This window comes from Mizuhopecten yessoensis, unplaced genomic scaffold (assembly GCF_002113885.1).
Source record: "Mizuhopecten yessoensis strain PY_sf001 unplaced genomic scaffold, ASM211388v2 scaffold10651, whole genome shotgun sequence".
Classification (NCBI taxonomy): domain Eukaryota; kingdom Metazoa; phylum Mollusca; class Bivalvia; order Pectinida; family Pectinidae; genus Mizuhopecten; species Mizuhopecten yessoensis.
The window spans coordinates 2,597,408-2,624,777 of NW_018408653.1; the positions used below are offsets into that span (position 1 = coordinate 2,597,408).

Genomic DNA, 27,370 nt, shown 5'->3' on the forward strand with positions numbered 1-27,370 from the left:
TATGGACAGAGGGCAGCAATTTTTTTAGCTCACCCGGTCCAAAGGACCATGGTGGGGCCCAATAGGGGAAATAGAGGTAAAACCTTTAAAATCCTTCTTTTACCATAGGAATGAAAGGATTTGTTCCATATTTAATCTGGAGCATCCTTAGGAGAAGGGGAACAAATTTTGTATAAATGATGGGTCTGGCCCCCCTGGGCGCTAAGGGGCGGGGCCCGATAGGGGAATATAGGAAATTCTTTAAAATCCTTCTTCTATAGGAATGAAAGGATTTGTTCCATATTTGGTCTGAAGCATCCTTGGGTGAAGGGGAAACAATTTTGTATAAACAGTGGGTCTGGCCCCCCAGGGGCCTGAGGGGCAGGGCCCAATAGGGGAAACATAGCAAATTATTCTTTAAAATCCTTCTTCTTCTGTAGGAATGAAAGGATTTGTTCCATATTTGGTGTGGAGCATCCTTGGGCCAAGGGGGCTCAATTTTGTATAAACGGTGGGTCTGGACCCCTGNCATGGGCCTGAGGGGCAGGGCCCAATAGGGGAAACAGCAAATTCTTTAAAATCCTTCTTTTTCTGTAGGAATGAAAGGATTTGGTCCATATTGGGTCTGAAGCATTCTTGGGTGAAGGGGAACCAATTTGTATAAACCGTGGGTCTGGCCCCCCATGGGCCTGAGGGGCAGGGCCCAATAGGGGAAACAGCAAATTCTTTAAAATCCTTCTTTTTCTGTAGGAATGAAAGGATTTGGTCCATATTGGGTCTGAAGCATTCTTGGGTGAAGGGGAACCAATTTGTATAAACCGTGGGTCTGGCCCCCCATGGGCCTGAGGGGCAGAGCCCAATAGGGGAAACAGCAAATTCTTTAAAATCCTCCTTCTTCTGTAGGAATGAAAGGATTTGGTCCATATTTGGTGTGGAACATCTTTTGGTAAAGGGGAACCAATTTTGTATAAACAGTAGGTGTGGCACCCCTGGGACCTGATAGGGGAAATATAGCATACTATTTAAAATCATTCGTATTCTGTAGGAATGAAAGGATTTGGTCCATATTTGGTCTGAAGCATCCTTGGGTGAAGGGGAACCAACTTTGTATAAACCGTGGGTCTGGCCCCCAGGGGTCTGAGGGGCGGGGCCCAATAGGGGAAACATAGCAAATTTTTCTTTAAAATCCTTCTTCTGTAGGAATGAAAGGATTTGGTGCATATTTGGTGTGGAGCATCTTTGGGTAAAGGGAAACCAATTTTGTATAAACAGTGGTTGTGGCCCCCCTGGGACCTGAGGGTCGGGGCCCAATAGGGAAAATAGAGTTAAAACCTTTAAAATCTTTCTTCTACCATAGGGATTAAGGGATTTTATCCTAGTTTAGTCTGGAGCATCCCTGGGCCAAGGGAACTCAATTTTGTATAAGCAGTGGGTGTGGTCTCCCAAGGGGCAGAAGGACAGGGCCCAATAGGAGAAATAGAGGTAAAATCTTTAAAATCCTTCTTCGAACATCGGGATTAAGGGATTATATCCTTATTTAGTCTGGAGCATCCTTGGGCCAAGGGGTCTCAATTTTATGTAATTGGTGGGTATGACCCACCCCCTAGGGGCATAGGGGTTGGGCTCTGTTTGAAGTTTGTTCTCGCTATATCTCAAGTACTGGATGGATCTTTCTGAAATTTTATATGTACTTACAGCACCTACATGTACCATGGAGTTCTATATATTTACAGCACCTACCATGGAGTGCTCTATATTTACTTCATACCAATTAGTTTAAACATATTCAGGTGAGCGATACAGGCCCCTCTGGGCCTCTTGTTAAAAGTTTCTAAAGGATACATGAAATATATGCATTCTTTTGGCTTAAGTTATTTAAGTACAGGAGTAGTTCTCAACTTTACTGAGTAATACAATACAAATGAAGTTTTGTGTCTTTAATTTCCATAGTTTCATACATTTATATACAGTTATGCATCAGAAGATCTTAAGTATGTCAGTTCGGCATGGGACTGTTCCGCTTTGCAATATTTTTGTTGAACAGTGCAAGTTTATCCAATAGCACCAGAACAAACACATTTTAAGGACAATGCTTAGATTCAAGATTTTTTCACTGAACAGAAAAACAAAATTTGTATTTGTCAATTATCTTGTGCAGTTTATTCCTAGTCACATTCATAACAATTGGATGACATCTAGATGAAAAGTGGTCATGCAAGGGTGTCCATGGGTTTGTCCTCGCTAGTGTTGACGTCCAGTGTTGGATTTAGGGAGGACTGATGTGCGGATGAAGTGTCCATTTTGAGAACCTCTCGGAGAGCCATAGTTGCATAGCAGGATGGTGGCAGTGTCATCTCCAACTTCAGGGCTTTCAGGGCGCCACCTACAATACGAAGATGTCATTGTCAGTGCAATTTCTAAGCTCGTTATGAAAGAGAATAATAACTAGAACTGTAAGCCATAGGCTAACTAATACCCCCGCTCCTACATAAACTAGAACTGTAAGCCATAGGCTTACTATACCCCCGCTCCTATATAAACTAGAACTGTAAGCCATAGGCTTACTAATACCCCCCGCTCCTATATGAACCAGAAGGGTAAGCTAAAGGCTTACTAAGGCAAAGCAATATATTCTCCCACCAGTAATGATTTCTTTATTGGCCCTGCTGTACACTTATTTAAGTATATAGGTCAATCGCATACTTCTTGTACTCCCTCTCAATGCCAAAACATACATGCAAACCAAATATTGTTAGCCCAGATGGACGAGTTTTGCTGAAATTGTCCTAGTAGTTAAGGAAGAGATGTCGGGACAAAGAATTTTAACAAAGAGCCATAGCTCCTTAAAAAGGGTCGAAATGAAAAAAATACTACCCTGATGCACGACATCAGGGGGAAATGACCATATCTGTAAACTTTCATTGAAATTGGCCCCGCAGTTTAGGAGGCAGACAATTTTTTTTTTCAACAAAGGGTCATAGCTCCTTTTAAAAGGGTCGTAATGAAAAAGTACCACTTGGATGCACAACGTCAAGGGGCAGTTACAATATCTGTAAACTTTCTTTGAAATTGGCCCAGTAGATTAGGAGAAATGTTCTCTATTTTTTCTACGGACAGACAGAGAAATACAAGCTGATTCCAGTATACACACCCTCCCCCTCTTAACTTAGTTGCGGGGGGTATTATTACAATTACTGGTTCAAGTGGGTTTAGTCTCACAGAAATATCCTTAATAGATATGGATGTGTCTTGCTCAAGGGGAGATAATAAGTTTCTAATCAAGTTGAAGATAATGATTTTCACTTTTATAAACAAATTGACTGCGATGATATTGAACCAGTTAAATTGTCCTACATACACATAACAGAAATTTGTTATGTTGTGTATTCTGACTTTAGATATCTGTGATTTTGATAATTTAGAACGCAAGTTTTAAATGCTGACATTGGGATGTTCTTACCCAGACTGGTTCGAACACACTCTCCAGTCTAACCTGGTATAGACTGTGGTTCAGGCACACCCTCCAGTCAATCCATGTCACTTACCTGGTATAGACTGTGGTTCTGACACACCCTTCAGTCGGTCCATGTCACTTACCTGGTATAGACTGTGGTTCTGGCACACCCTCCAGTCGGTCCATGTCACTTACCTGGTATAGACTGTGGTTCTGGCACACCCTCCAGTCGGTCCGTGTCACTTACCCGGTATAGACTGTGGTTCTGGCACACCCTCCAGTCGGTCCGTGTCACTTACCCGGTATAGACTGTGGTTCTGGCACACCCTCCAGTCGGTCCATGTCACTTACCTGGTATAGACTGTGGTTCTGGCACACCCTCCAGTCGGTCCGTGTCACTTACCTGGTATAGACTGTGGTTCTGGCACACCCTCCAGTCAATCCATGTCACTTACCCGGTATAGACTGTGGTTCAGGCACACCCTCCAGTCAATCCATGTCACTTACCTGGTATAGACTGTGGTTCAGGCACACCCTCCAGTCGGTCCGTGTCACTTACCCGGTATAGACTGTGGTTCTGGCACACCCTCCAGTCGGTCCGTGTCACTTACCCGGTATAGACTGTGGTTCTGGCACACCCTCCAGTCAATCCATGTCACTTACCTGGTATAGACTGTGGTTCAGGCACACCCTCCAGTCGGTCCGTGTCACTTACCCGGTATAGACTGTGGTTCTGGCACACCCTCCAGTCAATCCATGTCACTTACCTGGTATAGACTGTGGTTCAGGCACACCCTCCAGTCGGTCCGTGTCACTTACCCGGTATAGACTGTGGTTCCGGCACACCCTCCAGTCGGTCCATGTCACTAAGCACTAGTGGTTGCACCACATCATCATACTTGTACATCTGCCAAGTCACATCTGTTGGCCTGATCAGCATCTTCCTGTAGGTTCCTTTCAGTGCGTACTGTCTGTTAGACATAGAAACCAGATACCTGTACTAGGTTGACAATGGTGTGCTTGGATGACACAACTGGAGGAAGTAGTAGTGATTTGAAAAAGTTTTACACACCTTGCTTGGGATGCGCAATATTACCAACATACAGAACGATCCTCAAGTAAAATTCATGCTATCTTGCAATACACATATTTTCTTTTCAAATACAAGCACATGTATTAAGTTATCTATGAAAACTGGACAAACAACCAAAAAGATGAACGACAAAACATGATAAAAGAAAACAGCCAGACAGTCTATAACTCAAAACCAGGCAAAAACAACCCGACAGTCTATAACTCAAAACCAGGCAAACACAACCAAACAGTCTATGACTGAAAACCAGGCAAAAACAACCAGACAGTCTATAACTGAAAACCAGGCAAAAACAACCAAACAGTCTATAACTGAAAACCAGGCAAAAACAACCAGACCGTCTATGACTGAAAACCAGGCAAAAACAACCAAACAGTCTATTACTGAAAACCAGGCAAAAACAACCAAACAGTCTATAACTCAAAACCAGGCAAAAACAACCAGACAGTCTATAACTGAAAACCAGACAAGAACAACCAAACAGTCTATAACTCAAAACCAGGTAAAAACAACCAGAAAGTCTATGACTGAAAACCAGGCAAAAACAACCAGACAGTCTTTAACTGAAAACCAGGCAAAAACAACCAGACAGTCTATGACTGAAAACCAGGCAAAAACAACCAGACAGTCTATAACTCAAAACCAGGCAAAAACAACCAGACAGTCTTTAACTCAAAACCAGGCAAAACCAACCAGACAGTCTATAACTAAAACCAGGCAAAACAACCAGACAGTCTTTAACTGAAAACCAGGCAAAAACAACCAGACAGTCTATGACTGAAAACCAGGCAAAAACAACCAGACAGTCTATAACTGAAAACCAGACAAGAACAACCAAACAGTCTATAACTCAAAACCAGGCAAAAACAACCAAACTGTCTATAACTCAAAACCAGGCAAAAACAACCAGATAGTCTATAACTGAAAACCAGGCAAAAACAACCAGACAGTCTATAACTAAAAACCAGGCAAAAACAACCTGACAGTCTATAACCCAAAACCAGGCAAAAACAACCTGACAGTCTATAACTCAAAACCAGCAAAAACAACCTGACAGTCTATAACTCAAAACCAGGCAAAAACAACCCTACAGTCTGTAACTGAAAACCAGGCAAAAACAACCAAACAGTCTATAACTGAAAACCAGGCAAAAACATCCAGACAGTCTATAACTCAAAACCAGGCAAAAACAACCAAACTGTCTATAACTCAAAACCAGGCAAAAACAACCAGATAGTCTATAACTGAAAACCAGGCAAAAACAACCAGACAGTCTTTAACTCAAAACCAGGCAAAACCAACCAGACAGTCTATAACTAAAACCAGGCAAAAACAACCAGACAGTCTATAACTCAAAACCAGGCAAAAACAACCAAACAGTCTATAACTCAAAACCAGGCAAAAACATCCAAACAGTCTATAACTCAAAACCAGGCAAAAACATCCAAACAGTCTATAACTCAAAACCAGGCAAAAACAACCAAACAGTCTATAACTGAAAACCAGGCAAAAACATCCAGACAGTCTATAACTCAAAACCAGGCAAAAACAACCAAACTGTCTATAACTCAAAACCAGGCAAAAACAACCAGACAGTCTTTAACTCAAAACCAGGCAAAACCAACCAGACAGTCTATAACTAAAACCAGGCAAAAACAACCAGACAGTCTATAACTAAAAACCAGGCAAAAACAACCTGACAGTCTATTACTCAAAACCAGCCAAAAACAACCTGACAGTCTATAACTCAAAACCAGGCAAAAACAACCAAACAAACAGTATACAAAACAAGACCATGGGGAAAAAAAACGATAAACAGGACTAGAAAAATCCATTGAACAAATAACAAGAAAACCAAAACAATGCCAGGGAAACACAAAACCTAGGGAAATTTAGAAACTTTCGCCTCTAGATCTGGGGGCGAATTTAACATGACGGTCAAAGTTAGAAAAGAAATTACGTATACGCCGGCACGTTTTGTCACTATTTCGTCTACACTGAGGCTTAACTCGGGTACCGTATGTGATGCAATTGGGGTCCAGTGTGTGTAATGCAACATTATGTTTAATAATAAAGGATTGACATTTTGTTTTATTTTCTGATCATTTAATATTTCAAAGACACATCATTTAGTTGCAAAATGTAACATGAATGATAAGTGTTCGTCAGAGAGGCCACGTCAAAGGAAAAGACACAGACGTGACTTGGCTGCGTGCACAAATACACATAAACTTCCTCATTTGCCTTTTTGAATGCACGATTGTCTGTTGTAGGAAGAAGTGGTGATGAAGAGTGTCTAACATTTGGTGTTTTTTTTAAATAATTTAAGATCGACATTTCAACGTCTACCTTTGTACAAAGAAACGCAACTGTACAAAGAAACGCAACAACTGATTCAAAACCAAAATATTTAATTGTTCTCACCTGTAACACCATTTCGTTTATGAAGTGTTCATTCTTACCTGTATAGTCAGTAGTCATGCTATTTTAAGTAACGGGGAATTTCAACTGTTTGCAGTGAAGGGCGAATTTAAAACTGGGCGAATAAGGACTCTGCCGGTGAAGGGCGAAAGTTTAACGGGGCGAAAGTTTCCCCGTATACAGTATCCCTTAAGTATCACTACAAGACTTAAAATGATGAGGTACATAAAGTGCAGTGATCAATCTACAATTAGTTTGTGTGAGTTTTTTCTCAGTGTATGGTTAAAAGATATATGGGTCCCACCATGTTAAATTTCAGTATTTTCAGAAATTCTATGGGTACATGACCCAGGACTCGCATGTAGATTTATCACTGAAAGTGCTATAATTCTGAGAACTTGAGTCAGAACTAAAACCAAACATAAGGTGTGCAACTACACGATATAGGGAAGATAATATAGCTGAAATCAACTTATTTAGTTTTGTAGTAGTAGTCCTGACAAAGTGTTATCATTGGACAGACAGAAGGACACGCTGATTCCAGTAATTCTCCCAGTGGTATAACAAATGGTGAACAAAAATAATAATAGGGGAAACAACCAATCAGTAAACAAGGAAGACCGTGGGAAAGGGATCAAACTATTAAAATCAACATGTATCGGGAGTCTCCTTGAGCATGCTTTGAACCTAGTATTGAGAATCAGTTTAAACTCTATGATTTGGTTACCCTTAACTAACCGAGGATCCATTAATAATCATTTAAAAAAATATATTACAAAATCCTCCATGTAGTTGTGGCGAGTCGCGTACACGGATAAAACGAGACCTGTGGTGTAGGAATGACCTCCATCCAAACACTCAAACACTGCATCTGTAAATTTTAGTTCTAATTATAAGTATCCATGAGATGGCTTAATTACAACTAAATTTATGTGAGTGAGTCTGATGATGTCAAGAGCAACTAGAAATAGATATCGGTAGATCTAGAGTTCTGCTGCTTTAAACTATCATTAGAACTAGCAGGAAGATAGACTTGAAATCATGAATCAATCGCTGAAAACTCAAAAATATTTACGTATACATCCAATTATGCTGACTAAAATTGATCATGAACTCTGTAGTCTGTTTATTTGCTTAATTAACTAATCAATAGTTGATAAAGTTTATTAATCCGTTCACTACTAACTGAACCTGGAGGAATCCAGTACTAACCTGTTTTTATGGCGAAAACTCTCAATCGTAAGTTTATCCTTCTCCAACATCTCAGTGACCCAGCTCTTCACTGAAATAAAAATAATGATGATCATACATACATTTCAGAATGTATTCAATTATTAGGAACACACGGTATGGAATTATAGAACAGCCTGGTGACAAATAATGCCCTACAATTGGAAAAGAAAACAGGTTCATGGTGCATCAAAATATTAAAAGGAGAAAAATTACAAATATGTCTCCATAATTACAAGGTACTGACAAACTAAACTTTACAGATATGTCTCCATTACAAGGTACAGAGAAACAAAAATTTACAGATATGTTTCCATTACAAGGTACTGAGAAACTAAACTTTACAGATATGTCTCCATTACAAGGTACAGAGAAACAAAAATTTACAGATATGTTTCCATTACAAGGTACTGAGAAACTAAACTTACAGATATGTCTCCATTACAAGGTACAGAGAAACTAAACTTTACAGAGATGTCTCCATTACAAGGTACTGATAAACTAAACTTTACAGATATATCTCCATTACAAGGTACTGAGAACCTAAACTTTACAGATATGTCTCCATTAAAAGGTACTGAGAAACTAAACTGTACAGATATGTCTCCATTACAAAGTACTGAGAAACTAAACTTACAGATATGTCTCCATTAAAAGGTACTGAGAAACTAAACTGTACAGATATGTCTCCATTACAAGGTACAGAGAAACTAAACTTTACAGAGATGTCTCCATTACAAGGTACTGATAAACTAAACTTTACAGATATGTCCCCATTACCAGGTACAGAGAAACAAAAATTTACAGATATGTTTCCATTACAAGGTACTGAGAACCTAAACTTTACAGATATGTCTCCATTACAAGGTACTAAGAAACTGTTTCTATTTTAAAACTGTTTAATAGAACACACCCAAAACTTCAAATGGAAGTAAATTTTATCACAATATTGTGTACTGTTCATGTAGATAATCCCTAGTCCAATCAATACACACAAAAATGGTTTTCATTTTGATGAAGTTACTTTAAATATAATGTTATTACATGTATCTGTCTATACTGGAAATTGGTATCAATAAAAAATAAGACCGAAAGTAAAACTTGCCTGAATTCTCTGGATACATGACATCAAACCCTGGAATCGTCATGACAACATCGTAAATGGTGTAGTCTTTTATGTTGGACTCGTCCACTACGATTGGCTGCATTTGGAATCTCTTCCCGTTATTGTCATCATCATCTGTGAACAACAAATGTGACCACTGAGAAAGTTAAATCACACAGTACAAATGGTAAGACGTCATCTGGATTTGATAAGAGGTCAAAAACTGCGTTGAGATTTTTAGGGGTCAAGAACTGAACGGGCGTCCTACCACTAGACTTAAGAGGCACGTAAATCTATAGTGGTAGGATGCTGGGCTCGTGACTGAAAGGTTGAAGGTTTGAGTCACATCACGGCACTGTGTTGTATCTTTGAACAAGATACTTTACTCTGCTTGTTCCAGTCTACTCAGTTCTAAATGAGTACGTGGTTGGGCAGTGCTAGAATTGCAGAATGCTAGCTGTGAGCGCCGAAATGGCAGCACCGGTTGTATGCTCCCCAAGGAGTTGAGAAAGATATTAGCTTGTTGCAAAGTCCCAATAGCCTCGGATAATAATTTGTGTACCGCTTTGAGACTTAGGTTGTGATAAAGCGGTATATAAGAACCTCAAACTATTATTATTATCTAGGAAGCACAAAATCACAAAAATAATAATTTGAACTAGAAAAGAAGGTTTATATTAAAATTAGTTGCAAAGGCACTGTTTATCTTTTTACATCAAAATAATCAAGTCAATATACATGTAACATATATTTTGGAACAGAAAATTTCATTTCAACAATTGAACTTTTTATGAATCTTTTGTGCAATCATCAGGCCATATAAAAATAGTTAGAAGGTATTTCCTATTTTGGCTCAAAAGCAGTCATACAGGCATGGAAATTCATTATTAAAAATTTAGAACAAGTTCTGTATCTGAAAACCAGGATCAAATGTCGAAGCTCCAACAGATTTATAGCTTGGAAGGTTGTCTAATTGTGGGTTAAAGTATAAATTTTCAACTACAAAATCTGAAAAAAAAAGTTACCAGTTAATTTGGAAATTCTAGTGATCCCAATAAAGTTGAATAGCTTAACTCTAAAAGCAACCAATGATTTTGTTCTCATATATACTTCATATTTCAGTACAAATTCCCTTCTAGTTCAGGAAAAGGGCAAACATGTAAAAATGAACTCTACTTTAAGAAACCGACAACATTTTTTTTAAGGGTTGTCAGAAAAAATTTAGGGTCAGTCAGGAAAGGAGAATTTCATTTTTATTATTAACCTATCCGTGTTATTGCTACCTTCCTCTCCCTCATGCTCCTGATTCAGATCCACATCTGTAGATTCCTGAGGAAGCACCAGGTCCCCGATCACCGGCCTCATCCCGAACTCGTGGATCCTGCGTGACACAACACAGTTCCAGATGTAGCTTTGATAACTGTGTAGGTACATGAGTCGTGTGTTCCGTGGAATCTAAAAATATAATTACATAAACCCATACTTTATTAGATTATTTAATATATTTGTAGAATCTGCTATATGTCTCACATATATATCATCAAATGTTTCAGTTTTATATTTCAAGAGGGTCTATTTATTTCAATTTAGATACATACGTATTATAAAAAGCAAATAAAACAGGAGACCTGCTTTTGTGAACATGTCTTCTTATTTACCAAATATATACCTGATTTATATTTTGTGGGTGATAACAGTACTTACCCTGAAAAAATACTTTCACTGAAACTTTTGAATTTATTTAACCTTTGACCTTATAGTTGGAGGTCATAGAGATCCAATAACAATCTAATATACACCTACTGCAGGTGATGCAGAGATAATTCATCTTTCATCAAGATCTCTTCAAGGATTTGATATCTACAGCCCAAACAGGACTTGACAGAATATTTTGCATGATGCACGAGGACAGACTATAGGCAAAAGGTCGTCAGAGACATTCTCTCATGTGCATTACCTTATAAAGCCAATCCAATATGGTGGATGTAAACACCCTGTTTAAGGGAGGATGTTTACAAAAAATTATAACACACCTTCTTATCTTTTGGTTTATCTTTTTTGCTAGTTTCTATAACCACTACAGAATCATTATACATTGATAATGTTATTGTTACAGATGTGGGATGACATGCTCTGTCCCTCAGCTCAACTCTGCCTGAGTCTCTACCTGTTTCTTTCCTGATAAATAAAAATAGCTCCAATGGCAATATTTTTGCAGTTTAACCAGTGTGGGACACGGGGGAGTCAAACAACTTTAATTGTCATTAACTAGGCCCATGAGGGGTAATCCTTCATCCTTCCCTGTACCTGGGGATGTTTAATGAGTGTTATTCCCTGTACCTGGGGATCTGTAATAATGAGTGTTATTCCCTGTACCTGGGGATCTGTAATAAGTGTTATTCCCTGGAGATCTGTAATGAGTGTTATTCCCTGTACCTGGGGATCTGTAATGAGTGTTATTCCCTGTACCTGGAGATCTGTAATGAGTGTTATTCCCTGTACCTGGTGATCTGTAATGAGTGTTATTCCCTGTACCTGGGGATCTGTAATGAGTGTTATTCCCTGTACCTGGGGATCTGTAATGAGTGTTATTCCCTGTACCTGGGGATCTGTAATGAGTGTTATTCCCTGTACCTGGGGATCTGTAATGAGTGTTATTCCCTGTACCTGGGGATCTGTAATGAGTGTTATTCCCTGTACCTGGGGATCTGTAATGAGTGTTATTCCCTGTACCTGGGGATCTGTAATGAGTGTTATTCCCTGTACCTGGGGATCTGTAATGAGTGTTATTCCCTGTACCTGGGGATCTGTAATGAGTGTTATTCCCTGTACCTGGGGATCTGTAATGAGTGTTATTCCCTGTACCTGGGGATCTGTAATGAGTGTTATTCCCTGTACCTGGGGATCTGTAATGAGTGTTATTCCCTGTACCTGGGGATCTGTAATGAGTGTTATTCCCTGTACCTGGGGATCTGTAATGAGTGTTATTCCCTGTACCTGGGGATCTGTAATGAGTGTTATTCCCTGTACCTGGGGATCTGTAATGAGTGTTATTCCCTGTACCTGGGGATCTGTAATGAGTGTTATTCCCTGTACCTGGGGATCTGTAATGAGTGTTATTCCCTGTACCTGGGGATCTGTAATGAGTGTTATTCCCTGTACCTGGGGATCTGTAATGAGTGTTATTCCCTGTACCTGGGGATCTGTAATGAGTGTTATTCCCTGTACCTGGGGATCTGTAATGAGTGTTATTCCCTGTACCTGGGATCTGTAATGAGTGTTATTCCCTGTACCTGGGGATCTGAAACGAGTGTTATTCCCTGTACCTGGGGATCTGTTACAAGTGTTATTCCCTGTACCTGGGGATCTGTTATGAGTGTTATTCCCTGTACCTGGGCATCTGTAATTAGTGTTATTCCCTGTACCTGGGCATCTGTAATGAGTGTTATTCCCTGTACCTGAGCATCTGTAATGATTGTTATTCCCTGTACCTGGGGATTTGTAACGAGTGGTATTCCCTGTACCTGGGGATCTGTAATTAGTGTTATTCCCTGTACCTGGGGAGCTGTTATGAGTGTTATTCCCTGTACCTTGGCATCTGCAATTAGTGTTATTCCCTGTACCTTGGCATCTGCAATTAGTGTTATTCCCTGTACCTGGGGAGCTGTTATGAGTGTTATTCCCTGTACCTGAGCATCTGTAATGATTGTTATTCCATGTACCTGGGGATCTGTAATGAGTGTTATTCCCTGTACCTGGTGTTCTGTAAGAGTGTTATTCTCTGTACCTGGGGATCTGTAATGAGTGTTATTCCCTGTACCTGGGGATCTGTAATGAGTGTTATTCCCTGTACCTGGGGATCTGTAATGAGTGTTATTCCCTGTACCTGGGGATTTGTAACGAGTGTTATTCCCTGTACCTGGGGATCTGTTATGAGTGTTATTCCCTGTACCTGGGGATCTGTAATGAGTGTTATTCCCTGTACCTGGGGATCCGTAATGAGTGTTATTCCCTGTACCTGGGGATTTGTAATGAGTGTTATTCCCTGTACCTGGGGATTTGTAACGAGTGTTATTCCCTGTACCTGGGGATCTGTAATGAGTGTTATTATCTGAACTCCGGTAACATTCCAGAACCAGTCCTCTTGTTACTCCTGTCTCCGTCCTACCGACACTCTGATTGGTTTATCACATTTAAAAATAAGGTAACTGATCAGCATTTGTAACAAAGGAAACTTAGTTAACAATGGTGGTTACCTAGATTTTATCAACTTGTATCGTTATAAAACGTCATTTAGCCTGTATAGTTTATTGGCCATTTCACAAAAGCATCAAGACACCGTTGATTGCTCCTTACAATACATAAACAAACACAAGCCTGATCTTACCATCCCAAATGCACCACAAAAATTCTTGCCATTTTTTTTGAGGCCTTGCAGGAGGGTACGCTCTATGGAAAAGCGTTTAGGGTAGACCTTGAGGGCAGCACTACAGTCTCTCTTGTCCCACCAAATACGACGACACTCAGCAATCTCACCATATTCTGGAACACATAAGAGGCAACATTGTATCCATAACATCATATTTAAACGGTACGTATTTCAACATTGTATCCATAACATCATATTTACACGGTACATATTACAACATTGTATCCATAACATCATATTTACACGGTACCTATTTAAACATTGTATCCATAACATCATATTTACACGGTACCTATTTAAACATTGTATCCATAACATCATATTTAAACGGTACGTATTTCCACATTGTATCCATAACGTCATATTTACACGGTACGTATTACAACATTGTATCCATAACATCATATTAACACAGTACGTATTTCAACATTGTATCCATAACATCATAATTACACGGTACGTATTACAACATTGTATCAATAACATCATATTTACACGGTATGTATTACAACATTGTATCAATAACATCATATTTACACAGTACGTATTACAACGTTGTGTCCATAACATCATATTTACACGGTGCGTATTTCAACATTGTATCCATAAGATCATATTTACACGGTACGTATTTCATCATTGTATCCATAACATCATATTAACACAGTACGTATTTCAACATTGTATCCGTAACATCATATTTACACGGTACGTTTTTCAACATTGTATCCATAACATCATCTTTACACGGTACGAATTACAACATTGTATCCATAACAGCATATTTACACGGTACGTATTTCAACCTTGTATCCATAACATCATATTTACAAGGTACGTATTACAACATTGTATCAATAACATCATATTTACACAGTACGTTTTACAACGTTGTATCCATAACATCATATTTACAAGGCATGTATTACAACATTCTATCCATAACATCATATTTACATGGTACGTATTACAACATTGTATCAATAACATCATATTTACACAGTACGTATTACAACGTTGTGTCCATAACATCATATTTACACGGTACATATTCCAACATTGTATCCATAACATCATGTTTACACGGTACGTATTTCAACATCGTATCCATAACATCATATTTACACAGTCGTATTTCAACATGGTATCCATAACATCATATCTTCATTGTACGTATTATAACATTGTATCCATAACATCATACTTACACGGTACGTATTTCAACATTGTATCAATAACATCATATTTACACAGTACGTATTACAACGTTGTGTCCATAACATCATATTTACACGGCACGTATTTCAACATTGTATCCATGACATCATATTTACACGGTACGTATTTAAACATTGTATCCATAACATCATACTTACACGGTACGTATTTCAACATCGTATCCATAACATCATATTTACAAGGTATGTATTACAACATTCTATCCATAACATCATATTTACATGGTACGTATTACAACATTGTATCAATAACATCATATTTACACAGTACGTATTACAACGTTTTATCCATAACATCATATTTACACAGTCGTATTTCAACATTGTATCCATAAGATCATATTTACACGGTACGTATTCCAACATTGTATCCATAACATCATATTTACACAGTACGTATTACAACGTTGTATCCATAACATCATATTTACACGGTATGTATTTCAACATAGTATCCATAACATCATATTTACACGGTACGTATTTCAACATTGTATCCATAACGTCATATTTACACGGTACATATTTCAAAATTTTTATCCATAACGTTATATTTACACGGTACGTATTACAACATTGTATCCATAACATCATATTTACACTGTGCGTATTACAACATTGTATCCATAACATCATATTTACACGGTACGTATTTCAACATTGTATCCATAACATCATATTTACACGGTACGTATTTCAACATTGTATCCATAACATCATATTTACACGGTACGTATTACAACATTGTATCCATAACATCATATTTACACGGTACGTATTACAACATTGTATCCATAACATCATATTTACACGGTACGTATTACAACATTGTATCCATAACATCATATTTACACGGTACGTATTACAACATTGTATCCATAACATCATATTTACACGGTACGTATTACAACATTGTATCCATAACATCATATTTACACGGTACGTATTACAACATTGTATCCATAACATCATATTTACACGGTACGTATTACAACATTGTATCCATAACATCATATTTACACGGTACGTATTACAACATTGTATCCATAACATCATATTTACACGGTACGTATTACAACATTGTATCCATAACATCATATTTACACGGTACGTATTACAACATTGTATCCATAACATCATATTTACACGGTACGTATTACAACATTGTATCCATAACATCATATTTACACGGTACGTATTACAACATTGTATCCATAACATCATATTTACACGGTACGTATTACAACATTGTATCCATAACATCATATTTACACGGTACGTATTACAACATTGTATCCATAACATCATATTTACACGGTACGTATTACAACATTGTATCCATAACATCATATTTACACGGTACGTATTACAACATTGTATCCATAACATCATATTTACACGGTACGTATTACAACATTGTATCCATAACATCATATTTACACGGTACGTATTACAACATTGTATCCATAACATCATATTTACACGGTACGTATTACAACATTGTATCCATAACATCATATTTACACGGTACGTATTACAACATTGTATCCATAACATCATATTTACACGGTACGTATTACAACATTGTATCCATAACATCATATTTACACGGTACGTATTACAACATTGTATCCATAACATCATATTTACACGGTACGTATTACAACATTGTATCCATAACATCATATTTACACGGTACGTATTACAACATTGTATCCATAACATCATATTTACACGGTACGTATTACAACATTGTATCCATAACATCATATTTACACGGTACGTATTACAACATTGTATCCATAACATCATATTTACACGGTACGTATTACAACATTGTATCCATAACATCATATTTACACGGTACGTATTACAACATTGTATCCATAACATCATATTTACACGGTACGTATTACAACATTGTATCCATAACATCATATTTACACGGTACGTATTTCAACATTGTATCCATAACATCATATCTTCAGTGTACGTATTACAACATTATATGTACATTCCAGTCAAACCTGTGGTTTCAGGTGGGGGATCAAGAATTGGCCTGTGGTATTTCACTACAGGATTGTTACATGTCTCCCTGCAGCATTCTCTTTCTTCTCTACCTTATACCTTGGGTTGTTTCCAAACAAAATGACTACTCCTTAATTAACCTCAAAATTGTTCTCCTGTGGACCAGATTTACCTACCCATATTGACAGGGTTGGGTAGTGCAATGAAAGGGCACCAAACTTTCACTACAACAGCCACGATTGTGTATTCAATGGTGGGACGTGAAAGGAAAGGGATCAACTACCCAATCTTGCAGACAAGCAAGAGTGATTAATAAATGATAAGAGCATATTTCATAGCTGACGTAAAATAAATTCAATATACATTACTAGTCTGTTACTTACCCCACGGTCGTGGTTTCATGATGAGGTTCACTGTCTCCTCCCACTCGCTGTTAAGTATAGCCCTGTATAATAATAACACAGATATCGTGACTCCCACTCACTGTAAAGTATAGCCCTGTATAATAATAACACAGATATTGTGACTCCCATTCACTGTTAAGTATAGCCCTGTATAATAATAACACAGATATCGTGACTCCCACTCACTGTTAAGTATAGCCCTGTATAATAATAACACAGATAATCGTGACTCCCATTCACTGTAAAGTATAGGCCTGTGTAATAATAACTGATAATGCGACCCCCACTCGCTATAAAGTTTAGCCCTGTGTAATAATAACACTGATATTGAAAATCAACTAGGTAGCATACATCAGTATGCTCAAATCTAAACATTTAACATGAGATGCAATTATTGATTACAACAAATTAAAAGCTGCCAACAGCATCCTGGGGTCACAATCACAGAAACCATTTACTAGTAGGCCTACTTAACAAACACTTAATCTTTCGAGACTTGAGCAGTGAAGATGAAACAAACACATGCGTTTCAATACATAAGTGATTTAGTTCTAACACGGACATACATATTAGACTTGAGACTGGTTGTCATACCGACTGGTGGACCTTACAGGTAATGCCCCGGTCACACATTCACAGATCCGACGCCAGAATCGCCATGGATACGATCCAGCATCTTTCGTGGCAATCTGTAGTGGTCCGTAGCTGTCCATATTGTATCCTGGGTCAATTGAAGCAGTACTTGTATCTCCGTGACAATTTTTGAACACCAGGGACCAGACAACTGTAGTACATCCTTACTGATACGTAGTAGAACGTACTAATACGTTGGAGTCCGTAATAAACCGTTATTATACGTACCTTTTTGTAGTGCATCCACAGCATTAAGTCGCCAAGGATCGGTAAGGTTAGTTACGATGAACTACGTACTTGTACTAACATGTACTAAAATTAAAATTAAGTTGTGGAATGAGCACATGAGCGCGGGAGTTTGTATATTGGATGCTTACTGTGGCAGGTCCGTGACACTCCGTGCGAGTTAATAATTATCCATGCGGCTGTTCTAATTCATGCTAACCTGTACTAAAATTGTAGCAAACCGTTGTTAATCCGCAGTGCATAGGCCGTGACACGTGTCATTCCGTAGTGTACTAAACCGAACCGTAGCAATCTGTATCACTCCCCGCTGTCAGCTAGCTCCTATCCGTAGTCAAAAGGTGGTGCATGCGTAGCGAACCACAGACATTGACTATTCCGGGGTCATCCGTAAGTTTCCATCTGTAGCAGACCACAGATATAGACTATTCCGGGGTCAGCTGTGAGTTTCCATCCGTAGTGGATCTGGAAAGACGATCCGTGAATGTGTGACCGGGGCATAAGTGGGGTCGATCTATTGTTTGGCAGTCAGCCATGTGTGAAAAAGATACTGTTAGGTCGTGACGTTGTTCACATAACGCATCCAGGTGTGACACCAGATCCCGGAGGAATGAACAATGGACTTTAAACAATCATTTACCTAGGATTTTTTGGTGACAGTATCCACAATAAAGTGATATTTAGCGAAATTAACATCAAAACAAGTGATAATAACAGAACTGAATTACATACTGGAATATAAAGCAGGAAAAAACTGGGTATCAAAAAAACATGATAATAATCGAAAAGTGACATTAAGCATCATGATCATGATATTAAGTGAGATGTATCATTTCATTGTCTATAAACTCTCATAAAATTATCTGCAGCTATATGTACTGTGCCTACCTTCCGACATGGTAAGTGGGAATGGATGTGGTTCCGAATCTCTGCATGCCAAAGTAGTTGATGAAACCAAAGTCACGGAGGGACGCCATTGCTTTGTTGATCTTAGAGTCATCAGGCTCAGTCACATTTCTGTAACAATACACATGGTCAACAGGACTCAGCACCTCTTACATCACATATGGAAATTTTAATGGCGTGATCTTGGTACACATTGGTGTTTTCATCAGGCCTTAGCTTTACAATATTTATACATACAAGTTTTCAATTCTCAAATGGTATCAGGTTTTAGGAGTTGGACAAAGTCAGAAAAAAGTGACAAATCAGCAATATTGCATTGATGCCAAGTTAATATAATATAGACAGTGAAATGATCACAAACTTGTAAAATTCTTACCTAAGGACGATAGAAAACTTGTTTCCACAGATCTGTCCAAGTCGCAGTGGTTTGTCCACATATCTACAATCATAAGCAAATAAAGCCTCCATCATCTGTAAAGCCATAGATATGCCGATACATATTTTGTACAAAAATTACCTCGTAATTATGTCTAATCATAATTGTCTACATTTACAGCTCTGAAAGTCCACATATACTGCTAAAATAAGATTCTTCTGACTATCGGATGTTTCTTTCAAGAGATACATGACAAATTTTTTCAAACATTTATTTCCTTGCAAAATTTTCAAAAACATTTCAGAAAAAACCCGTAAGACTTGTGTTTTTCATGACATATTCAACTAGCAAACAACTAAGCTATCAAGAATTTGAGAGAGGAAATGTTGATTTAAAGACTCGGTCTATAAATAAGTTTAGAAAACGGCTCTTGAATAACTGATTCCCTGGATATAAGTGAGTACATTATGTATTGTTACAGTGCGTGAACAATACACTAATCGTTACCTGAAGTCTCCTAATTTCATATTCCATAGGGTTGGACTGACAGCTTCTAGTTTTTCTTTCCATACTCTGAAGGGAAAATAATTACCTATCATATAAATATAATGTATTTACTTTAAACACACATTCTGATTACTGCACTGTAAGCGATCATATTTACCAGGGTATGCTGGTTATTATTTGTCCATGATTTTCAGATTTCAAAGCAGGTATTCATTATATTAGGTATTGACAGTCACATTATACATGGATATGTAAATAAATCATGACATCATGTGGTCAAATACATCTGAAGTAGCAACAGTCAGAGTATTCAGTTTCAACCCTACATGTTCTTATAATTATCCATCTACAATTTAAACAGTTCACCTGGTTGAATATGTAATTCTTGTAATTGTGTAAAACAGTCATACGTATATTGACTTTGGAAAACTGTGTAGGGAGATTTGTGTTTTGAAGCATAGGGAGATTGAATTTTAAGTAGGGAGGGATGGATATATACAGGCCTTTTTTATGGCCGATTATGGGCCAGTTGCCCTCTCCAATTTCAGCATTATTTCCCCCTATTTCAGCTTTATTTTCCCCCGTTTCAGTTAAATATTCCCCCACTTGTAACTGAAATACAAATCTACTACAAGATTATCTGTCTTGATTCCATTATTCCGATTGCCCGTCAGTTCGACAACTGAGTGATTCTTTGTGTTCATATTGTAATTGCCAATATATACGGTATACAATATCATAACAGGCACACAAACACTTTTTTCTAATGCATATTCGGTGGTGTATTCAAAGCCACCCTCCCCGCCAGCGTGTCATTCACCTACAGATCAGAGCATATTTTTCAAAAAAAAAAGGAACTAACTCTCTATCCCTGCATTGATTCCTGGGAAAGTAATGGACATTTATCATGAGACTTACTTGTAGGCAGTTACTTCCTGTGTTGTTTTGGCTCGTCTGTCCTTTGTTCCACCATACTGGAATATTCCCTTATTGACACTGCAATCACAGACAGAAAAAGATGGCACACAAAGAAGATTACATTATACAAAATTAATTCCATACCTGTATTTGCGAATTCTTATCGCTCGGTCTAGTAAACCTGAATCTCCTACTCATGTCTATTCATGGCCATACCTTACACTTGACTTCTGTCAACTTTAAACAAACAGCTGGCACATCATATATAACACAAACTAGTTATTGACACTTTCACATACAAAACATAAGTATTAAATCTGGGTTGTGATACTTGTTTTAAGGCTGAACTTTGCCTCAAGTGATAAATTTGTTTTGGAGAGTTTTACGGACTAAACAATAGCATTATGACTTTGGTCAGGATTCAGATCAGTCTCCAGTGATAAATACAACCAATACAAAATAGGTTAGAAAATTATGTTCCGTTCGTAAATCACCCAGACAGCCTAGTTGTCCAGTCTAACAGAATTTACTGATGCCAGGCCTCCAATGTATTATCAAAAAGATATAGGCTTTGACCACACTTACTGTAACATATGTGCAAGCTTAAAGATGGCATCCATGGTGTCCTTGTTCTCCTTGTAGAGGGTGAAGCGACAGTAGTCACCCTGCTCACTAGACCAGCTTCGTCTTTGATGATAACTCCCCTGGCGAAAGCCCCCTTTAGCTTTATCAACAACAGAAAACAACAAACACTGTTTAACCGGAGCGATACACTTCCTGTGTTAGGTGTGGTTAGTGTATGTCACACTCTGGAAAGAGAGCAGTACCTCTGTACCAATACTCCAGCAGTTCAACAGGCAGACTTTCTAAGATCACTTAGTAGAGTTTATAGTTCTAACATCCCTGATAGTATGTGAACAGTTTTTAGTCTGACAAAACAGGTTTTCTTGGAGTACTCCGGTTTCCTCCTACATCAAGACCCCCAACATGCTTTAACTCATTCACCCCAGACATTTCATAATGAACTACTCCAAGCTTTGAACTGGAAGAATTCAAATGTGTCTTCAAGGGCGAATTTATAGTTAATCCAAGCCAAAATTAGTGGATAAACTTGTTTCAAACTTATTGTAAAATAAATAACTTTTGTATTAGAAATATACATGTCAGTGTCATTGTATAAATTATTTTAATACATGCATAAACAAATCCAATCCAATTTCAAGTTGGTGACAAAAATGACCCAATATAAACTAATGTTGATTTTGATATCTGTAATAGGGCAGCACAGCACTGTAACCAAATCAAATTAATAGTATCTACTATACTATGACAAGTTTCGTATTAAACGAGAACTCATAATTAGCTGTTGGTTTTTATTATGATACACTCATCATACCTTCATCATTAGTCAAAGTTAACCCTACTTTTGTAAAAAGTTTTTTTTTCTTTTCTTAAACTGTTCATTGCTGTAGATTTTAAGCATTCAGCAAATTAAGGCCGTCAAGGATTTAGAACTTCAGCTGAATTTGAACCTAACTGGTATCTGTGTACTTATAATATTTGAACCAAGCATACAATGCACTACAAGCTGATCAGCATCAGCATATTCACATATTTACATCACAACCAGATGGATGATATACAGAGATCAACTCCCATCACTCGTGAAATAACCTTAACATAAATATCAAACTATCATCAGTCCCCAACATCAGCAATACACTACCTAATTTCCCTAACTATAATTGTTTTGTTTGTTTCTGGGATTAATGTCCTCGCAACAACTTAGGACATATATATGCCAAGTTATAAGACACAGCCGAAATGATGGATTCGGTAGGAAAAACCCAGAGGTCCTTACTTAGGTTACAATGGGCTGACACATGAACATGTACTTGGAGAGGAATGATTTATTATACCTTTCTTGGGAGGAGGTAGTTTCTTGACCTGGATGACTTTCTGTCCATCCACCTCAACTGTGGTACTCTCCATGTTCGAGAAGCAGGTCCTGATGGCCCTGTGGATGTGACACCTCTTCTCCTTGTCATCTCCTGCCTGATGGTCAACATTTATACAATGATCTGGTGATGTAGGATTAAGACAATCATGCAGGTTCACTTGATAAGTGTGTGTGTGTGATATTCCAACCTCGGGTTCATAATTTGAAGTCAGGCTTACCATGACAATGACTTCAAAATACAAAATCCAAGCAGGACTATTTTATTTTTTATTTTCACTCTATATAATTATCAAAATATTTGGCATGACTTAATTATATGATCAAATCTATATTTCATAAAACATAATTTTCAGCTAATTAATGTAGAATGGTGGCAGCTAAATCATTGCTTCAAAATATTTCTCATCCACATTTGTTTTAAACTAAAAAATAAGAATATTGTTGCTCTTTTCCTGAATCAAAACAATACAGTAGACAGAAATGTCTTTCCTTACAAATAGAGTGATTTATAGTACACCTAGTGATCAATGAAAATTCTGTATCTTACAAAACTGCTATTTACAGTACTTTATATCACAATTTTTCAGTACATAATTATGTGACTGGTCCATAAAAATTGTTGTTTGCAAACTGAAATGGCCCAAAGAACAAATTATTGTAAAGGGCTGGTGTTTAAAACAAATCCTGTATCGGACTAATTCTACCTGGTGCCTGTACTTAGTACAGTATGAGTACCTGAAGGGTGACTATCATAGACTTGTCTGTAGACTGCAGGAGTTTGTTGAGTTCATCCACTTCAGCATCTGGCAGCTGACTGCACTTGACAGGCGTTGGTACCGCAGGCTTGGATTCTTCTTCTGGCTCCTGCAAGACAAAGCTTCAAAATAGCATTGGCATACAGAAAACTGATAGTACCTACATATATACAGAAGGCATAGCAAATAGCTGCTCATAGCAGGGTCAGAGCCTAGAACATTATACCTAGCAGAAACATCTCATCAATTTTACCTTTTAGAAATATCTTACCGTTTTTATCTAAATGAATCATTAACATTTCACCTGAAGAACTGATTTCTTAAGTTTCCACCTGGGCTTCATTATATATTTAAATTAGAGCATTATAAATTTAAATAGAGCATTATAAATTTCTGTATTTATATAGCTAAAGGTCATGCCTGGTAAAAGTCCACATACACATATTGCAGTTCCTAACAAATGCTATTCCATTGTCCTATAATAAGCCCACTCCTCTACTTCAGAGATTATGTGTTGTCCTCTGGGCTTGTTACAGTATAAATATGGTATATACCTTGGTCTTTGCAAAACTGACCTCTAAAATTGTTACCTATGACTCTGTTCTACAACTTTTGTAATACATGTACTATGATCTGTGCAAGAATCAGCTCTCTGAAGTCAGCCTTGAACTCTGACCTCTGTTCAACATTTACTTTGACCTCTATATGTAGTTCACACTTTCAAACTTGATCTTTGTGACCTTTACATTAACTCAAGTATATGGATCTTTGACCCTTAAGACTATCAAACTTGACCTCTTATTTTTATCCTGTAATAGTTCTTTGTGAGCACTGAGCATGTCTTGACCTTCACTTTGTTGACCTTGACCTCTGTACTTGATACCAGTTGGTGCATATATTATAGTATTGATAACTTCTGATATTGTCAACTTTGGTCACCTTGATTTCTGTTGATGTGAGATTCTCAGTTTTGATAATTTCCACATCTGGTACAGTTTTGGCTGGGGTAGAAGTTAAATGGACCACTTCTCCTTTTTCATTTACTTCATTAACAATGAAATCTGAGAATCTGAAAGAGGAAAAAAAAATCATTATTAAAAAATAAACACATTTTGATATAAGCATGTTTATCATGCAAAAGTACTAGAATTAAACTGGTTTGATATTAAAACTGGAAGACATTCAGGAAGAACATGTATAAGAAATTTTAATAGCAGCTTGCTAGCTATACTGAGGCTTTAATTTTCAGTAGTAATACCTTTGTTTGATAATACCCTGGAAACCTGGTAAATCGCTGATAAAGGCAAGTATTCCAACATCAGTCTCTTTAAAATGTTCTACTTCTTCAATTTCTTCTTTCACATTTTCAATCTCTTCTGTTTTGATAGCATCTTTGACAGGCACCCCAACTGGTACAGCAGCATTTCCATTGCCCTTCACTGCTAACTTCATCTTCTTCACAGCTGGCTCCTGTTCTGCCATTATGATTTTGGTTGATGCAAAATCTGAAATTATTTCATTGAGGAAAACATGAATCTCAATTAATTTCTTATCACAAAATTTGTTTTTTTTTTCAAACTGACACTTCCTGACATTTTTTTTTTAACTTCAAGCCTTCATCAAATATCTTTAGAGATGTTGACAGGATGATGTCTTTGACATTCGAGGCTCCTCAGACCCCTTTTTCCCTTAAATAATCAATTACCATTCAACATACCAGGTATATGAAAGGCTGGATTTTTTACAAGTGTAGCCTCATGGATCTTTGGTGATATGTCTTTAACCAGATCTTTTGCTTGATAATGTAATTGTTAGCCTGGAGAAAACCTACAACACAAAACAATAACATAGCAAACTCATTATGTCACTCTTCTGTACATAAATCTATATATTAAAATGGAGATCTGAGAGTACAGTAAATAACAACAATGTATAAGATGTAGAACTTATCGAGTCCTCATATGTAAACCGTAATTATGTGTACCAGGAACGGCTGATTCAATAAGATGAATTATTGAGAGAGCTTTGCAGCTTGCATTGATACTATATATGGTAAATATATGATGACCTGATTACCAGGCAAGGTGCAGGGTTTTTGCCAGTTATTTTGGGAAAGGGCCCCTGAGCAGGAATTGGGAAAATATCATCGGCATTTGGCAAAAACTGGGAAACATCATCAGTGTTCCCAAATTGTAAAATTTGTGAAAATATCATAAGTTTGGAAAAAAATAAAACCTGCAATGTGATTAGCAAAACGTTTTCCTTTACCTGTTTCTTACAGTAAAATGTATAGCAATAAATATAAACATCAATTTTCAGTGTTTTTGTTTATTCTATTTCAAGTTTTCGTTATTTATCTATTTTGAATGCTCCTTCATTATTGGTAATGCTTTGCACATGTAATGACTGGATTTTTTTTATTAACATTCTTTTTAATCCAGTTTGGAAAATAAAGACTGAAATTGGGAAAATACAGGGTCATTATTCAACTGGGAATCATCATCATGGTCCCTGTACCAGACACCTGGCAAAAACTCTGAAGTGATAAACATAATTCAGTGCTGCGGCACAGGGCTGTTTTTTTTTATATAGTGGACAGCTGGTGGCGGGGAATTACAGTAAACTATCAGTGCATTGTGGTCACCTGTCAATTGGTCCACGGTTTGATATCCATCCCAATACATTATAAACGTATGAGTATAGATTACAGACACACCCATAGTTATGGAATAAAACATAGATAGACCAACAACACAGTAGATGCCATCACAACACTGCACACCTATTAACATCCACCTGCAAAGCGTTCTGCTACATTTCTCCCTCCTTTAACAAACTCTTCAAACCTGTAGACAAATAAGACCCTCTAAAACCACCCTCTGTGGGTGTATTTCGTTGGAAATGTAACGGCCAGAGCAGTTACCAGGTTAAACATCTGGCTACAATTTCTGGGGGGAGGTTGCCCTAATCCAAATCTGGCCCCATTTCCCCCCACACATAGTCTTATTAGTTACTACATGTATAACTTACTATCTTCTCTTTAAAAACATGATGGGACAGAGAAAAGGTGTGTTTTAGATAATTCTGAGTTATTTCGGATTACTCGGCTACTGTACTCATATTACATGAGAGTCAAATCGTCAGTCAAGTCCAACAGGTTTGGATGTATGTCCAAATGTATAGGTACACCACATGCACTAGCCTTGTCTGTCAATACACTTGTACACGTAAGCGATTAAAATATATGTGATAGCAAAAACTCTCTTGCATTATAGATTCCAGGTATCCCTTTAAATTTTGTTTTCATCTCATCTGTCCATTATCACATAACTAATCTGCAACGTATGCTCAGCGCTTCACATGGCCCTGCTTTAAACGTAAGACGTTCCCTCAAATGGAAGCAATATGAGAGTGAAAAGAAAATTATATCTTGATCGCATATAGGTGAATATCATCTATCTTATTAACGTTAAATGTGTACCTGTTCTTCACAGTATTCACGAAACACACATGGCTGTGTTGTTTGCGGAAGTGACGTTTTTCAGCACTATAATGGGCTGCATAATACAGTAAGGACTAATTCAGTGATCTCGTCTTGTCAGATTATTTCGTTACACAAAAACAAAATTAGCAAAAGTATCATAATTTAGATGAATAAATTCAGTATTCATATAATTTTCCTGAATATCAA

General features: G+C 37.5%; 1 protein-coding gene across 3 annotated transcripts; it reads right to left on the reverse strand.

Annotated features, from left to right (window-relative positions):
• Positions 1–1,901: 1,901 nt before the first annotated feature.
• On the reverse strand, positions 1,902–27,235 carry LOC110461709 (pseudouridylate synthase 7 homolog). 3 transcript variants are annotated; one of them, XM_021515326.1, is made up of 18 exons: positions 27,161–27,235; positions 25,397–25,506; positions 24,938–25,184; positions 24,619–24,748; positions 23,660–23,788; positions 22,884–23,019; positions 21,550–21,688; positions 20,965–21,042; positions 20,047–20,112; positions 19,540–19,602; positions 19,146–19,274; positions 17,361–17,422; positions 13,670–13,824; positions 10,566–10,737; positions 9,283–9,417; positions 8,160–8,229; positions 4,253–4,404; positions 1,902–2,362 (listed from the first exon to the last, which is right to left on the reverse strand). In XM_021515326.1, the coding sequence occupies exons 3-18, from the start codon at positions 25,159–25,161 to the stop codon at positions 2,190–2,192; spliced, it is 2,013 nt and encodes a 670-aa protein (XP_021371001.1). In that variant the 5' UTR covers positions 25,162–25,184; positions 25,397–25,506; positions 27,161–27,235; the 3' UTR covers positions 1,902–2,189. The 3 variants fall into 3 exon arrangements, with proteins under 3 accessions (XP_021371001.1, XP_021371003.1, XP_021371002.1); XM_021515328.1 differs by having other exon boundaries at positions 25,397–25,495; positions 27,161–27,192; XM_021515327.1 differs by lacking the exon at positions 25,397–25,506 and having other exon boundaries at positions 27,161–27,225.
• Between the last annotated feature and the right edge of the window lie 135 nt (positions 27,236–27,370).

What these genes read in the sequence shown, in the direction of transcription:
- LOC110461709 (XM_021515326.1), bottom strand. Translation starts at nt 25,161, where the DNA reads ATGGCAGAACAGGAGCCAGCTGTGAAGAAGATGAAGTTAGCAGTGAAG. An exon ending in AAGCTTGCACATATGTTACA is followed by an intron (nt 21,043 to 21,549) that starts GTAAGTGTGGTC and finishes CTGTGATTGCAG; the next exon opens with TGTCAATAAGGGAATATTCC. An exon ending in CATGAAACCACGACCGTGGG is followed by an intron (nt 13,825 to 17,360) that starts GTAAGTAACAGA and finishes TATGTGTTCCAG; the next exon opens with AATATGGTGAGATTGCTGAG.